General features: G+C 35.1%; 1 protein-coding gene across 3 annotated transcripts in view; it reads right to left on the reverse strand.

Moving 5' to 3' along the window:
• The window catches only part of Snx7 (sorting nexin 7), a 77,611-nt gene that overhangs the window by 53,892 nt on the left and 7,872 nt on the right, over positions 1–15,847 (reverse strand). For 2 of the 3 annotated variants that reach the window (XM_015500851.2, XM_048814398.1), the window contains exon 2: positions 2,608–2,790. In XM_015500851.2, coding sequence (XP_015356337.1) covers positions 2,608–2,790 — 183 coding nt within the window. Of the gene's footprint in view, positions 1–2,607; positions 2,791–3,006; positions 3,287–15,847 lie in introns of those variants that run through there. The other variant, XM_048814397.1, reaches the window with a different exon arrangement.

Consider the following 15,847-nt stretch of genomic DNA (forward strand, 5'->3'; position numbering starts at 1 on the left):
TGAGCTTTGGTCAAGTGTCAACAGTTATTCTAAGCTCTGAAAATTTAGAAAACTGTTTTTGAGATTAAATGATCCTAACAATCAATGTCACCCATCAATAACATAATTTAACCTCTCTGTATACTGTAGACTTTTCTGGGTTTGTCTTCATGATAAGGATGTGGGAGAAAATCAATTGTTGATTCTCTTAGTCCTTCCTTCTACAAGTTCTATGGGAAAGCAATCTCTAGATTTTCTAAAAGAGAAAGTATTCCTTGAGAGCAGTCACCTCAAATATGCTATATGAGAGAAGAAGAGGTAATTTCCCATAATAACTAATGCCAAGGATTAAACCTGGTGCTCATTATGAACAGTAAGTTCATAAGCATTCCTAAGCAGGAGATTATCAGTGCACATATGTGCATATGTACATGTGCATTTATCCTTTTTACCTTAGAGTCTATGAATGTAAGTACTTATAAAATTAAAACTTCCTCAGGGAAGCTATCTCTAATGCTTATTAGATGGGGGTACTCAATACACATATCTTGTATTTTTCCTTCATAACACAACTATAATTAAATAAGTATCTAATTATTTAATATCACACCCTTGCCCCCATCCATCTTCCTGATTGAAATATCCATGGAAGACAGAGGCTCTTTCTGCCAGGTCTCTCCTGATCATTGATGTAGTCTTTTTTTTAAGAACAATATTTATTTTTTAGTTGTAGGTAGATACAATATCTTTTTTATTTCATTTATTATGTGGTGCTGAGGATCGAACCCAGTGCCTCACACGTGCTAGGCAAGCACTCTACCACTGAGCCACAACTCCAGCCCCTGATGTAGTCTTAATATACAAACACAGTAACTTGGGACACAACTGGCTCTCATTAAACTTTATGGAATAAATTATTAAATAAAAAAATAAAGACAAGTAAAAAACAAAGAAGAGATTATTTGATAACATAACATATCCATTAGACATTTATAATTTGTATCTATAAAGTATGTTTTAGTGTATTATATTAAGATGTTGGTAAAAGTAACAGGAAATAAAGAAATTTAGTTTGTAATAGTTACAATGAAAAGTTGTCATATCCATATACAGATACACAAAAATGTAATAGAAAAAAATGTATATTATGAAAGTAAACTGAGTTTAAATCCAGCTCAGCTAATTACTATGATGTATAATCTTTGGCAAATTACTGACTTTTGGTGCCCTTAGGAATGAAATGAAGATAAATCATAATATCTAAGACCTAGAACTCTTACAAATTTAAATAAGTTAACATTTAGAAAGTGGTTTGAGTGTTGTTTGACACAAGTAGTCACAATTCCTATCAGCTGGTTTATATGTTTTAATACTAGTATTATTAGTGCTGCTACAAAACCAGTCCATTTAAAGTGTGATACAAATATGAATAACTCATTGTATGCCTATGATCATAATGAAATCCACTAGACAGCTTATGAAGAGCATCTTTCCAAGAGATGTGAATGATAGGTAAACAATTGTTTCACAAATTCTCTGCTTGGAAGGATGATGAAAACCAAAGCTTACAAGAGTAGTAACCAGAGAACCCTGCCTCTACTCCTGGCAGTATTCCTATATTAACATATTTGATTTTCATAAAGACCCCATGAAATAATTAGAACTATGACCCTATTAACAAATGAGGATACTAATAAATAGAGGTTACCTGAATTGTCCAAGACACATAATAAGGGGAGAAATCAAGATTTAATTCCAGCATATCTTGTTCTATCACCTCTTGATATTAACTAAGATATTATAAACTCATTCACTCATTCACCAAAAAATTTAATTGCTTACTTACTATGACCTAAAAATTGTGTTTGCAATTACTAACAACTTTAGATGTAGTCAACACCCTTGAGAAGCTTACAGACTCAAGTTTGTATTAGGAGACAGGATCATTAGGAATGCAGCTCAGAACATTTTCAGCTAAAAAAAGAGATGAATCTTTTATATTTATGAACCACACAACTCCAGGGTGAGGCTTTATAAACAAGATATTTAACTTATAAATAGAATTATCAAAGACTGCTCTAAATAAAGTACTTAATAAAATTCAGATTATACTATTTGGTTGAGGTAAACTGTCTTTTTGCAGAGGATAAAGGAGTCTTGGGTTTTGAATCTACTTCTGCCTTTGCATTATTAAAGAACTAATGGTAAATCATATATAAAGTGGCCATCTTCTCCTGAAAAACAACAGTATTATATTTTATAATCTTTAGAAGAATTGTAAATACAAAATATTATGTCATGTTTTTAACCATTTACTATCTTCATTAGAAACCTTTGGCTTTTCTTTTCCAAAGGCATTTACTTATTTTTTTACAGTAAAAATCTAAATGCTTTTATTCTAATAGTTATAACTAAATTCATTACTAGTTATTAAGTCAATTCAAATTTTAAACTTCAAACAGAACAAGTAAATGGCAGATAAGATACGACATCTTACCCAAAATGATTGAAAAGTAAAAGTCAATTTGAATAATATTCTGCATATTAAGAGATATAATGACCAAGAAGCACTTCCAAAATATGCAAAGAGAGCAGTGATGTGCAAGAAAATGTTCATTCAATGTTTACCTTAGTTATAATCCTGTAAGTAATAAAAGTTTCAATCGTAGTAACATGGCTTTCAGGTGCATCAACTGTAATGAAGAGATCCTTTAAATCTGTCTCATCTTCAAACTTGATTTGGTTTATCATCGATAGAGGGGATGTTGGCATCATCGGGCTGAAGGAGTTCATGTCCATCAATGAAGCATCCTAAGGAACAGAACATACAAAAATGAGTATCAAAAGAAAAAAAAATAGTTAAAACTCTCTATTTCTTAGATATAGCCAATATTACCCAAATATGTTAAGAACAAAAAGGCTATTGAAGATCTGATTGCACATGGTATGTTAAACACTTATTTTTATTTCTGCACCCTATAAACTCCCACCCAAACCAAATGATAAGAACAAATAAAAGGCACACACCCTTAAGGATCCCTAAGGTTTAAATGTTTGTGTTTCCTCCAAAATTCAAGTAGAAATTTAATGATCAATGCAATGGTATTAAAAGGTAGGGTCTTCCCAAGGTGATCAAATCACAACCATGAAGACTTCATAAATGGGCAGAAACTAGCCATTTTTTGCCCTTCTGCTTTCCACCATGTGAGGACACAGCAACAAGGCTCCATCTTGAAACCAGAGAGTAGCCCTCACCAGACACCAAACCTGTCGGTGGCACCTTGCTCTTGAACTTTTCAGCCTCTAGAACAATAAGAAATAAACTCCTGTTATATGTAAATTACCCATCCTCGAGTATATTTCATAAAAGCCCAAAAAGGCCAAGAAAAGGATTAAAAGAAAAAACTATAGCAAGCAAGATATATCAACCACTTTTTAGAAATTGGGAACCTGATCAGTCAGTGAGAACCTGATCAGTCAGTGGGCACTGAAATCCCAGTACAAAGATGAAAAGTGACCTAGAAAACAAAGGTAAACTAGAACGATGCAAACATATTGACGAAGCAGAATTCCAGAAGGGCTCAGGGACGGGGACCATTGGAAGCTCATGGGCACTGTGATGGTGGTAAAGTTAAAATGAGAACCATTGGTCTAAAATCAAATCAAACAAACAAGAACTTCAGATTTCCTCTCCTGCCCCATGTAATCAGGTCACTTCCTAACCTTATTTTGCAGAACTACTTTATGGAAGGTTCTAATTCCAGGGTATCAGTATAAGGGAAGAGGCCCATGAAAATACAGATATGAAGTGAAAGTCCTGCATACCAGATGAAAGACATCCGACCTCCTTTCTTTACTTGGCCCCATGGATATTGGCAGGAAAGTGTGAAACCCCACTATTTTAACCCATTTGGGCTGCTTTGTTCCAAGACTCTGATTTTTTTTTTATAAAATAAAATATGGGGGCTGGGATTGTGGCTCAGCGATAGAGCGCTCGCCTAGCACGGGCAGGACCCAGGTTCGATTCTTAGCACCACATAAAAAATAAAATAAAAAGGCATTGTGTTGTATCCATCTACAAAAAAAAATTATTCTCTCTCTCACTTTCTCTCTCTCTCTCTCTCTCTCTCTCTCTCTCTCTCACTTTCAAAAAAAATATGAGTAATAAATGCATAAGATACCCCCACACACATTTCCTTTAGATATGGATCTATAGATAAATAGAAAAAGAAGTGAAATTCCAAGAGTTCATCTTCAAACTTGATACCTCTAATTCTAAGATGATACCACGTGGCTTATTCTTCCTTACCTATTTGTAACTCTTTCCTCCAGCAGTAAGCCTGGCTCCCAGCATCCTGAATATACTTATTTGCTCAGTACCTCTATACCACCCCCACAACATACACACACACACACACACACACACACACACACTCCAGTTACCCCTCAGCTATAACCACACATGCCAAGTTAGCCTCATTTTCAACCCCAACATTGTTGGATGCCTCCTTTACCACAGTCCCAATTGGTCACACTGGTCTTCTGTTTATTTGCCTTCAAGTGTTTTATTTAAATATAGGAATTTGGTGCCAACATACCTTATATACAATCAGAGATATGATAAATTGTGGTATAGAGGTGTATTAAGAATTGTAATGCAGAAAAATAATAAGAGCACTCATGTAAAATGAAAAAAATGTTTAGTTTGGTTTTGGCACTATACACTTTTAGTCCATGAAATTCTAGTTGTGTAAAAAAAATAAGAATAAAAAATAAGAATAATATGTGGCAAAAATAAATAAATAAATAAATATAGGAAAGGGCAGGAATGGGTAAAGAAAGGCTACAGGTTATGTTTTATGAAAAAAAATTTAAATGTACTATACAATCAATCTTAAATTCAAATAATGCCTCATTCATATGCAAAAAATAAAGCCAATTCTCAACAGGACACCTGAATTATTTCTGCAATAGCAATAATGACTTCTTCTTAAACTCTATCCTATTACATACATTTGCTCCAAAAGTAAGGATATAGATGTTAGAAATAAAAGTTTTGCATACTTTTATAAAAAAAAAACTAAAGTTATCTAATAAAACTAGAGATTAAATCTGCAACCCAGCCACTAGTTTAACAACTAATCTGGCCAATCCTGAGTAAAGAGGCCAAAAATTGCTGCTAATCCTGTCTCTGCTGTTGACTAAGTAGGTAATCTTGAACCATTAATGCAGCCTTTCTAAGTTACATTACATTAAGGAGTTGGACTTGATCTCTAAAATTTCTCATAGCCCAAATGCACTGAAGTAGTAAAATGTAATAAATTTTGGTAATTGAAGAAAAGGCACTTTTGTAGAACTGTGAGTGGAAGAAACAGGATAAAGTCAGAATATATCAAACCAAATCAATAAAAATGCTTTTGAGGCATCAGTAACATCCAGAGCGCTGTTCTAAAGACTCTTGCAACAAAAAGTTGAGCTATGCAAACTCCAATGTGGTGAATTAGGAAACCCTTTGATGGGATAACAGAAGATATATAATATGGGATACTAAAGACACAAGACTAATAGTGGCCCTAAGAATAAGAGGGTTCATCTAGGCATGACTTGGGCCAAGGAGTAGAGGACAAATTTCAGTTGGGTTAATCAAACACACAAAAATAGAGAGGCAACAAATGGCTTATAACTAGAGTTTGGGAAATATATCATTTTATATTCAGATGATGGGATACAATAAATTCTACCTATATGTTGTTTTTTGTTGTTGTTGTTTGGGGGAGAACTGGAGATTGAACCCAGGGGCACCTAACCACTGAGCCATATCCCCAGCCCTTTTTAGTTTTTATTTTGAGACAGGATCTCAGTAAGTTGCTTAAGGCCTCACTAAGTTGCTGAGGCAGGCCTCGAACTTGTGATCCCTCTGTCTCAGTCTCCTGAATTGCTGGAATTACAGAAATGTTCCACCTCACTTGGCTGATAGTATGCTATTAAACAATAACATGTTATAAATCCATGCACAACCAGGTTTCAATATATATTAGTAGGTGTATGACTGGGAGAAAGAAGAAAGAAGAGGGAGGGAAAGAAGGGGAGAACTTACAAGCTATTCAGCAAAAAAAAAAAAAAAAAAAAAAAAAAAAAAANATATATATATATATATATATATATATATATATATATATATATATAAACAGAAGTTATTCCAGATGCTGGGACTGCTGTTGATTTTCATATTTTTCTATGTGACTTTTTGCATTCTCCAAATATTCTTAAACAAACATATATTATTTCATAATCAGAAAAAATGTGAAATCTGTTAGAGTCAACATTGTCCATGATATGTTCAGATAGGAAATCATGGTGATAGAAGAGTTGAATGGGGCAGAAGACTTCAGATTACATTTGATCATTTTTCCTTAACTCATCAAGGTTGCACAGTTAAATAAAAAAAATATGCAAAAATACATCAGAACCAATGAAAATAAGACTGTCCCAATGCAAGTATGGGATGCTAACACAAAGGAAAACTAAGCAACCATTAACAGAATTCAGAACTTACAAATAAATGTGCAATCAGCATGTACAAAAATCTCTCTCAAAAACTATTTCATATAAACAGGAGTTTTTTAAGCAGACATATTTCAATATGACGGGCACATGTACTTTCAATTTCACTGATGCTGCCATGTGCTCTGGCATCTTTCATATTCACCCTCCCAACTCACCACAACCCACTTCTTTTACCTACTACATAATTTAGCATTCCATTTCTTCAGCTTAAAATGCACCCTTTTGTAGAGTGGGAAAGATCTGCATGAATTTTCAAAGGCTCACGATTCCAGTGAGTGTAGTGTGTGGTGTCACAAAAATACGTTTCGATATCTGGCAAAGGAGGAAAATTACAGGCTGAAATTTAGCAACATCTAAGATTTCAGCAGAAGGATTTAAATTACTATGAATCACTCAAACATTCCTAAAACCTCAATAAAACTGACTATCCAAAGTGTTTTATATTCATGCTGAAAAAAAAGGGGGGGGGGATGGGGGAAGAAAATACACAGACACAGACAATACTTTTAAAATTTACATTTGGACATGAATAACTAAAGAAAATAAGTGTGTGAAAAGAAGCAAAGAAGCAATTAACCAAAAAGAGCTGCATTTAACCTTTTGTGGTAGATGCTTTTCAGGAGAAATGGATCATCAAAATTTGTTCTTTCTAAACAGAGGTCTCACCTCCACAATCACTCTCTGTCTCTCTTATCCTCTACCGCCTCCAACATTTAGATACATGCCCATTATCTTAGTCTTTTAAATGATGAAAAGACAACTTTTCATTTTTCCTTCAAGAAATCAGTACAAAAGGGAAATTATCTGTATGACAAATTTCTGCTTTTTAAATCACATTTAGTACTGTTCCAACAGCTACCATAGTGAAATGCACACACACAAAACCAAGAAAACCTTGAGTTGCTTTCAGGCTGAGATCTGAATGTGCAAAATAGAGAAAAAAAAAGCTCTGTATATTGTGAGAATTCATTGTATTTTATCCTTACTCCGAAACAATACATCCATTGTAAGGAAAACCATTTCAGTAACTTTACTGAAATGAGTGGATTAGAACAGTGTTAGCATGAGATTGGAATTTATTGCCAAAATGATTTACAAATTAAGTGTAAGTTTTCCTGTTGTTACTCTTGGTTTATTATAAGCATTTGTTACAGACCAAATTGTGTTCCCTTAGAATTCATGTTTAAGTCCTATAATCAACTGTACCTCAGAATGTAACCTTATTTGGAAATAAGGTCTTTATAGATGTGATTAAGTTAAAATGAGGTCTCATTAAAGTGGTCTGTAGTTATTTTTATAACTGGTATCTTTGCAAAAAGGGGAAATTTGGACACAGAAACATGCTCAGAGGAAAGAGAATGCAAAGAAAACCAGGGAGAAGACAGCTGTTTTCAGCCAAGCTGAGAGGCCTAGAACAGATAGGAGGAAGCAACCCTGCCAACATCCTGATCTTGGACTTCCATTCTCCAGAACTGAAAGTCAACTAATTTCTGTTGTTTAAGATACTCTGTCTCTGGTACTTTGTTACAGCAGCCCTAGCAAACTAAAATAGCATATCTGCAGCTAGAGTTGTGCACGATAAAAACCTGAAGTTGGAGGTAAGGGTAGAAAGGAAGAGAGATACCACACCTCAAATATTTCATCTTTACTCTAATCATTCATTTATTTTTAAAGACTAATAATATAACTCTAGTAATTTCTGAAAAAGGGTTATTGCCACCCCTGCTTTATGCTATTAGATGTTTCCATAGTTTTACTCCTGAAATAAATAAAACACAGCTGAAATTTAAAATAAATGACATTTAGTCGATATCTGAACACTCGGGAGATAAACATCAAATGAAACCAGTTACAAGGTGAGATATGACCTCTACCAGATATGTTCTTCCTTAACATCCCTCACTAAAATGCTACTGAGGAACATCTCATAAATATAACATGAATTACTCTGATAATACTAAATTGCATCCACCATCTGTGCACAAACAGCTATTTTCTTTTTACAAGTAGAAGGGGGAAAAAAATCAATGTGAGAAGTGTGATAAATCAGAATACTGGCATGAAAAGGCCATGCAAATAAAATTGCTGATGCACAAGAAACATGCACACCAAGAGACATCTGGTAAAACAGCAACTTAAAGTGGAAGGAGTTTGAGAAACCATGTTGCGAAGAGGGACACTCATCTTGATAGGCCTAAATTTAGACCTACCAGCTGTGTTTTGGTTTACAAATCCTTCCAATCTGCCTGCTTATAATAATAATAATAAATGAGAAAGGCCTTCTGCAGAACACTGCTGAAAATGTGATTGGGGGAAAAGCCAGCCTGTCATGTTCTATAAAGGGGCATACAACACTCTAATCTTGTTTGACATAATTTCCATTGCCATGTAGCAGAGACACCCTTGCATGCACATACCACAGTTCCTTTATCCATTCGTTCTTATTTCTTCAACTTTTGAACAGTGCTAACTCAAATACACTTGTGCTTTCTTTGGTTTCATGCACTAGGGAGCCACGCACTGACCAAAGAAATTTTGCACATAATTTTTCCTTCTGACAAAATAAATTAATTAAATAAAATAAAAACGGTCATGCTATGGTTTGACTATGCTTTGTTCCCACCAAAAGTCATGTTAACAGTTAATTGCCAATATAATAGTATTGAGTGGTGGTGGGTCCTTTAAAACGTGATTAGGTCATGAAGGAACTGCCCACATGAAAGGTCTTTGTGTAATTATCTCAGGACTAAGTTACTTCTCTCCATAGCAGATTGTTGTAAAGCAGGTCAGCTCCTGGTATCCTCTTCTTTCTTTGAATATGCCCTCTTGTCCTGCCCCTCTCCACTATGAGTCAAAGCATCAAAAAGGTCTTCACCAGATATGGTCACTCAGTGTTGGATTTTCCAACCTCCAGAACCATGAATCAAAATAAATCTCTTCTCTTTATAAATTGGCCAGTATAATTGGTATCCTACAATAGCAACAGAAAACAAAGTAAGGAATAATATCTTTAATTAAAAAAAAAAGAGTTAACCTTAATCCAAGCTTAGATCATATACCAGTTGTGTGAACTTGGCCAAGTCACTTTTCTGAGTTTCAGTTTCACACTTTCAACTCCTTAGAAAGGTCATACTTCACCTTGGATTAAGGAAGATTGAAATGAGCACAAAAATGGTAATGAAAGTGATGTGCACAATGCCTGCTTAAAAGCTTTATATGAATTATGTTAACCTCACCACAATCCCAGGGAATATATTTTCCCTTTTCTTTATTCTTCATCCCCCTGTCTCTTGATACTACCGATTGAAACCAGGGCACTCTGCCCTGAGCTACATTTCCAGCCCTTTTTATTTTTTTAATTTTTATTTTGAGAGAGGGTCTTATTGCCTTGCCAAAGCTCACCTCAAATTTGAGATCCTCCTATCTCAGCCTCCTGAGTAGCTTAAATTATAGGTGTTTACTTCCACACTCAGCATTATTCTCCCTTCTTAACTAGCTAGAAATACTTTTGGCAAGAACTCTTTGACTCCTGGTTTTCTGATGAGGAAATAGGTTAAATTCCATTTTCAAATTCTAACTGCTATTAAGTGGAGAAACCAGGATTTGACCTTCTAACTGCCAATAAATCAAACTTATATCAAAATATGATACTGATCCCCGGAAGTCATCAGTGAATTTACTCTTTTCAGTTTCTCATGAAATTAAATATTAATCTAAAGCAAGTAAATAAATGTCTATGATTAATATATACCTATATAGAACACAAAACCTGAGGAAGTACAAGTACATTCAAGGCAGCACTGTTGGAAACTAGAAAAAAAGTTCTAGAAACAAAAGAATGGATATATAAATTGTGGCATATGCATACAAGGGTATGTGTACTACACAGCAATGAAAATTAACTACAACCTTGTGCAATGACACGGAGTAATCTCATGAACTAAGTATTAGGAGAAAAGAATAGTAAATCATAAAAGATTTCACACAGGAGTGTAGAGTTTTTAAAAGTCCTAAAACATGCAAAGTCCAAAAGAACACAAATCTTTAAAATATACTGCTTCAAAATATATACAATAACAAATCAATGGCAAATATGGATTTCAGACTACTTGGGGTTTTTTGTTTTGTTTTTGTTGTTACTAAATAGAATCATTTGGGGAGGTAGTACAGTTATGTTAAAATATTTGAATTTTCTATTTCTTCTGCTGGGGATTGGTTCATGGATGTCAATTTTATTCTTCTATTACCAGGAGTCTGCAAATATTATCTGTAAGGAACAAAATAAACAGCAAATATTTGGGGCTTCCAGGGCCATATGGTCTGTCTTAAAATTTTTCAATTTGGTCACTGTGGTGTGACAGGTCAGAGACAATACATAAAAGAATGGGTGTGGGGCTGGGTGAGTTGGCCCAAGCCTGTAATCCCAGGGCCTCTGGAGGCTGAGAAAAGAGGATCTCAAGTTCAAGGCCAGCCTCAGCAACTTAGTGAGACCCTAAGCAACTTTGTGAGACTGTCTCAAAAGATTTTAGAAAAGGGGGTAGGGATGTTGCTCAAGTAAATTGGCCCTAGATTAAGACCCGGGTACCTAAAATAAAATTTAAAAGGATGGGTGTGGCTATATGCTTATAAAATGTTTAAAATGTTGTTTACAAAACCACATTTGGTCCACAGGCTGCTGCCCTTGCTTTACACTATAGATGTTCTATAAATAACAATAAAATATGTATATAGATATTTATATACTATTATATGCATCAGAATATTCCATAAGAATTATTTTAAAAGTTTTTAAAAAGTATGTTTAAGTAGAACATTAATAATAATTTTTTCTTGTTTGCAGTACTGGGTACTGATCCCAGGGATACTCTACCACTGAATTACCCCCTCAGCCCTTTTTTATTTGGGACAGAGTCTCCCTAAGTTGTCCCTCAAACTTGCAATCCTCTTGCCTCAGTCTCAAGTAGCTAGAGTCATAGGTGTGCAGCAACACACCAGCAACGATATGGTCTTGATTACGGGAAAGTATGCATTAATTTTCTTTGCCCAGGTTTCTCATGGAACTTAGAAACAAAAGTAAAGTCCTTTTAATGCCTGGCAAATTGGCAGAAGGTAAATTTCAAACTTTCAGCATTTGCATTTCTGTTAAGGGTTTTTCTTTCTTTGTTTCTTTCTTTCTTAACACTTAGACACACATGAGCACACAAACACACACATTCAGAAATCAATGTTTTTATTCACCTCAATAAAGACTACTGCACATATAAGAAAGACAAAGAACAACTAAAAGGTTAGGGGGTTAGGGCTGAAAGTTATATTAAGGTCCCTCACTAAGTGTGTATTCAAACACGTTGATGCACTCACATGTGTGCCTCAATAGTCACATTGCTGCCAATCAAAGATCCTTCAAACCATAAATGCTGAGTCTACCAAGGAAAGAGGGTGTATGGAACCTTTCTTAAAGCAAGCCCAAAGTACTGGATACACACAGGAAATGTAGAATCAGCCAACAGTGGATCCAGAGACCACAGACTGGAGCAGAATGAGCCAGGAAAAAATATTCTAACCAGAACTGCTAAGGAGGCTGAAGGCTTGTGCTGTACACAGATAACACAACAGACTCAACCCAGGAGTGTGTCCAGAAAGGGTTCCTAAGGGGCGCAGCCAGCCAGCTGTGCACTTACTAGGTGTGGCTAAAATCAATCCTGGCCTGCATTAAACTAAAAGTAGTCCCTTCAACCAAAAGGTGGCTTTTATAGACATTCCCCAGGAAAAGGTTGAACTGTGTCAATATCTATCTCCAGTAACAAATGTACTAGGCATTCCTGAAGAGTCTTAATGTGTACTTACTCATTTCACACATATATTAGAAAAACCAGTTTGGGATTAAAAGAGATGCACCAAATACTCTTATCCCCGGGTAATTCTAAATTGACAAGCAGATAGTACAGGCAATAACTCACCTAAGAAGGAATTACACACGTACATTTAAGAAGCAATTACCAGAATTTTGGCATTACTCTCAAAAATGGAAAAACATGCTCTGATTACTTCAATAAAAAGTAAGAATCCTCCTAAATTTTATCCCAATGGTGCCTTCTCTGACTACCTGAAAGGATTTTTTTATATATATTTTCTGCATGTATCTAAGAAGCTGAAATATATAGCTCCATCAAGATCATCCATATAGTACCATAATGTCTTGCATTAAACAAATACAAGCCCTGTAAAGATAGAAACAAGTATATGTTTGTGATTCTCTGAAGATCTCATTACAAATCAAAGTGGGAGTTTACCTAAGTCAAAACCATTCATCTTACTCAACGTGTAAGTGAATACTCAGTTTCCTAAGCACCAGCAATTGTGCCTTTGCAACCGTTAATATGTCCATTAATTTATTTAATCCTCTGAACAACTTGATGAAAGCAAGTATTATTTTATATCCATATTTTATAATTAAATAAGCTTCTGGCTTAGGAATTCTAATAATTTTTACAAAACCACGTATCTCTTAATTTCATTGAGTTAAACACATGCACAAAGCACCTAAAATAGTAATTTTATTTCCTTTAGCAAATGTTCACTAAAGGCCAGCTATGTCAAAGGCCCTGGGCAGAGAACAAAACCATGGTCAAGTATGGCAGGGGTCCTGTTTTTGTGAAGCTTATACTTTGAGTTGGTTGAAAAGAATGTTACAGAGTTTGGATATGGGTATCCCCCCAAAGCTTCTGTGTTAATGAAGAAAGTGAAATAATTAGATTATGAGAGAGATAACTTCATCAGTGGATTAATTTATTTGATGGGTTAAAAATTTGAATGGATTACTGCATGGAAACAACAGGCAGATGAGGCACGGCTGGAGGAAATGGGTCACTAGGGCATGTCTTAGGCATTATGTATTTTGATCTCTGGTTCCAGCTTTCTCTCTGCTTCCTGGCTACCATGAGGTAAGCAGCTTCCCTCTGCCATGCCCTTCTGCCATGAAGCTTCACCTCATCTCAGGCCTAGAGTGATAGAGTCAGCCAATCATGAACTGGCATCTCAGAAACTGTGAACCAAAATGAACTTTTCCTCTTCTAAATTGTTCATGTCAGGTATTATAGTCACAGGGATGAAAAGCTAACACAAATGAGGTACAGACAAGAAACAAATCAACACCTCAATAAATTAGATAATTCCAGATAAAAACAAGACTAGAGACTAAGCATTGATATATAAGGGAGTAAGAGCAGGAAGAATGCTGTTGGTAGCTGCATTCAGGGAGGCTTTCAGGAGGTAAGGTGAGAAGCAGCCAGCTATGTAAAATACTGAGGGATGAGAAGTCTAGTCCAAGACCAGCAAGCCCATGGCAGAAAAGGGTTGAAATACTCAAGGACAAAAAAAGGACATGCCAGACTCCAACATGGGCTTTAATGAGGGAATAACCAACAAAGCTTAATTGTCACATTTACTCCGTCAGAATTTCAAGTATTCATGTCTTTATCTTGTAAGTCTTTAAAACAGTGAGGGGAGGGGGGATAGTAGAGGATAGGAAAGGCAGCAGAACACAGCAGACACTAGTATGGCAATATGTAAATCAATGGATGTGTAACTGATGTGATTCTGCAATCTGTATATGGGGTAAAAATGGGAGTTCATAACCCACTTGAATCAAAGTATGAAATATGATATGTCAAGAACTATGTAATGTTTTGAACAACCAACAATAAAAAATTTAAAAAAAAACAGTGAGGGAAGAACTCCATGATGAATGTTGTACCTGAAAATCCAAAAGAAGACATTTCTTGTCCAGCTGGAGCTTGCTCAGCATCTCTATGGTCTTATTCAGACTATTTATTAGCATTAGTCTATTAGAGGTTACTCATCATAACTAATGCAATACTGCTTATCTCAATTTCGCTTGGATAATCTCTTAACTAATGGAAAATTTCCTTTTTTTATGTTTAACGCTCTATTAGAAATTTGGTTTTCTTTATGCTGAAAGGTCTAACCAGCTATTTGCCTATAACTTGGCCACAAAACCATTGTTGGAGATAGCATGATTATTCTTCCTTTGAGAGGATTATACCTGCTGGCTAATTGCTGGGCAATTTTCAGTAATTCTCCTACTCCAATAGGTTTGGTCAGTGACTTGCTCTAGACAATGAACACATCTGGGCAGAAGATGTGAGAGCTGCTGCCTCTTTCCACCAGCACATGCATTCTTTTCCCTCTGCCACAGGAATGGTGTCCCAGTTAGAAGCCACTCCTTAGTCTGCCTCCTGAAATGCACATGACTAAGGGGAACAGACTCAAAGTCTACAACAGAATCACAGCTGAGTCCCCTAAAAGATATACAACTAAGAAGCAAATGTTTATTGTAGGTAAGCCACTAGATATTCAGGTGTTATACTGCAGCATAACTTAGAGCTGATGAAGGTAATATTTAATGTTCAAACAGGTTAAAAAGATTTCTCAGAAATAGTAGAATAGAACAAATTTGGAATTTTTTTCTTCCAATTTTCAACATTCATAAGACAAGAATTTACCATGTATTTTTGTCACACACAGTAAGGTTTTCAACTTAATTCTAAACAGACTTTGTTATTCTTCATATTTCATTTTTAATGAAGCTATTTTTCATTTTTGAACAAGAACTCTTGAGGATGGGGACACAGCTCAATGGTAGAGCAACTACCTAGCATGTTCAGGGCCCCGGGTTCAATCCCCAATATTAAAAAACAACAACAAGAAAAACTCTTGCTTCTTATACCAAAAAATTTAAAATTATGATAAAAATTACCACAAAAGTGAACCTCAAAAATGTAATGCTAACTGAAAGAAAGCAGACATTAAGGCCGCATATTAAATAATTCTATTTATATGAAATAACGTGAGGAAGAAAATCTAAGTAGATTGATGAAAAATAGCAAATGGGTATCTATGGTTGGGTGGGAAAACAGGGATTAATTATAGAGGGCAATGATGGATTTCATTACTGAGATGAGAATGTTTTAAAACAGGGTTACAGGGATGGCTGTACAACTTGATTAGCTTACTTGAAAAAAACTCATTCACCCAAACAGGTGGATTTTATGCTATGTAAAATATACCTCCACAAAGTTATCTTCAAAAAGAAACCAAGAGAAAACATGCCACATAAAATATTTCTCAAAGTAAAAATAGTAATAGTAAAATTATTTGTTTTAATTTTAAACACTACTGGCTTCACCATCTAAGTGGACTTTCATGATTTTATGTCAATATTTGCTAGTGATTTTCATTGTCCTTTTTACCAATACTATAGGTAACTGTCATGAAGTAT

Source organism: Marmota marmota, unplaced genomic scaffold (assembly GCF_001458135.2).
Source record: "Marmota marmota marmota unplaced genomic scaffold, marMar, whole genome shotgun sequence".
NCBI classification, from domain to species: Eukaryota; Metazoa; Chordata; class Mammalia; order Rodentia; family Sciuridae; genus Marmota; species Marmota marmota.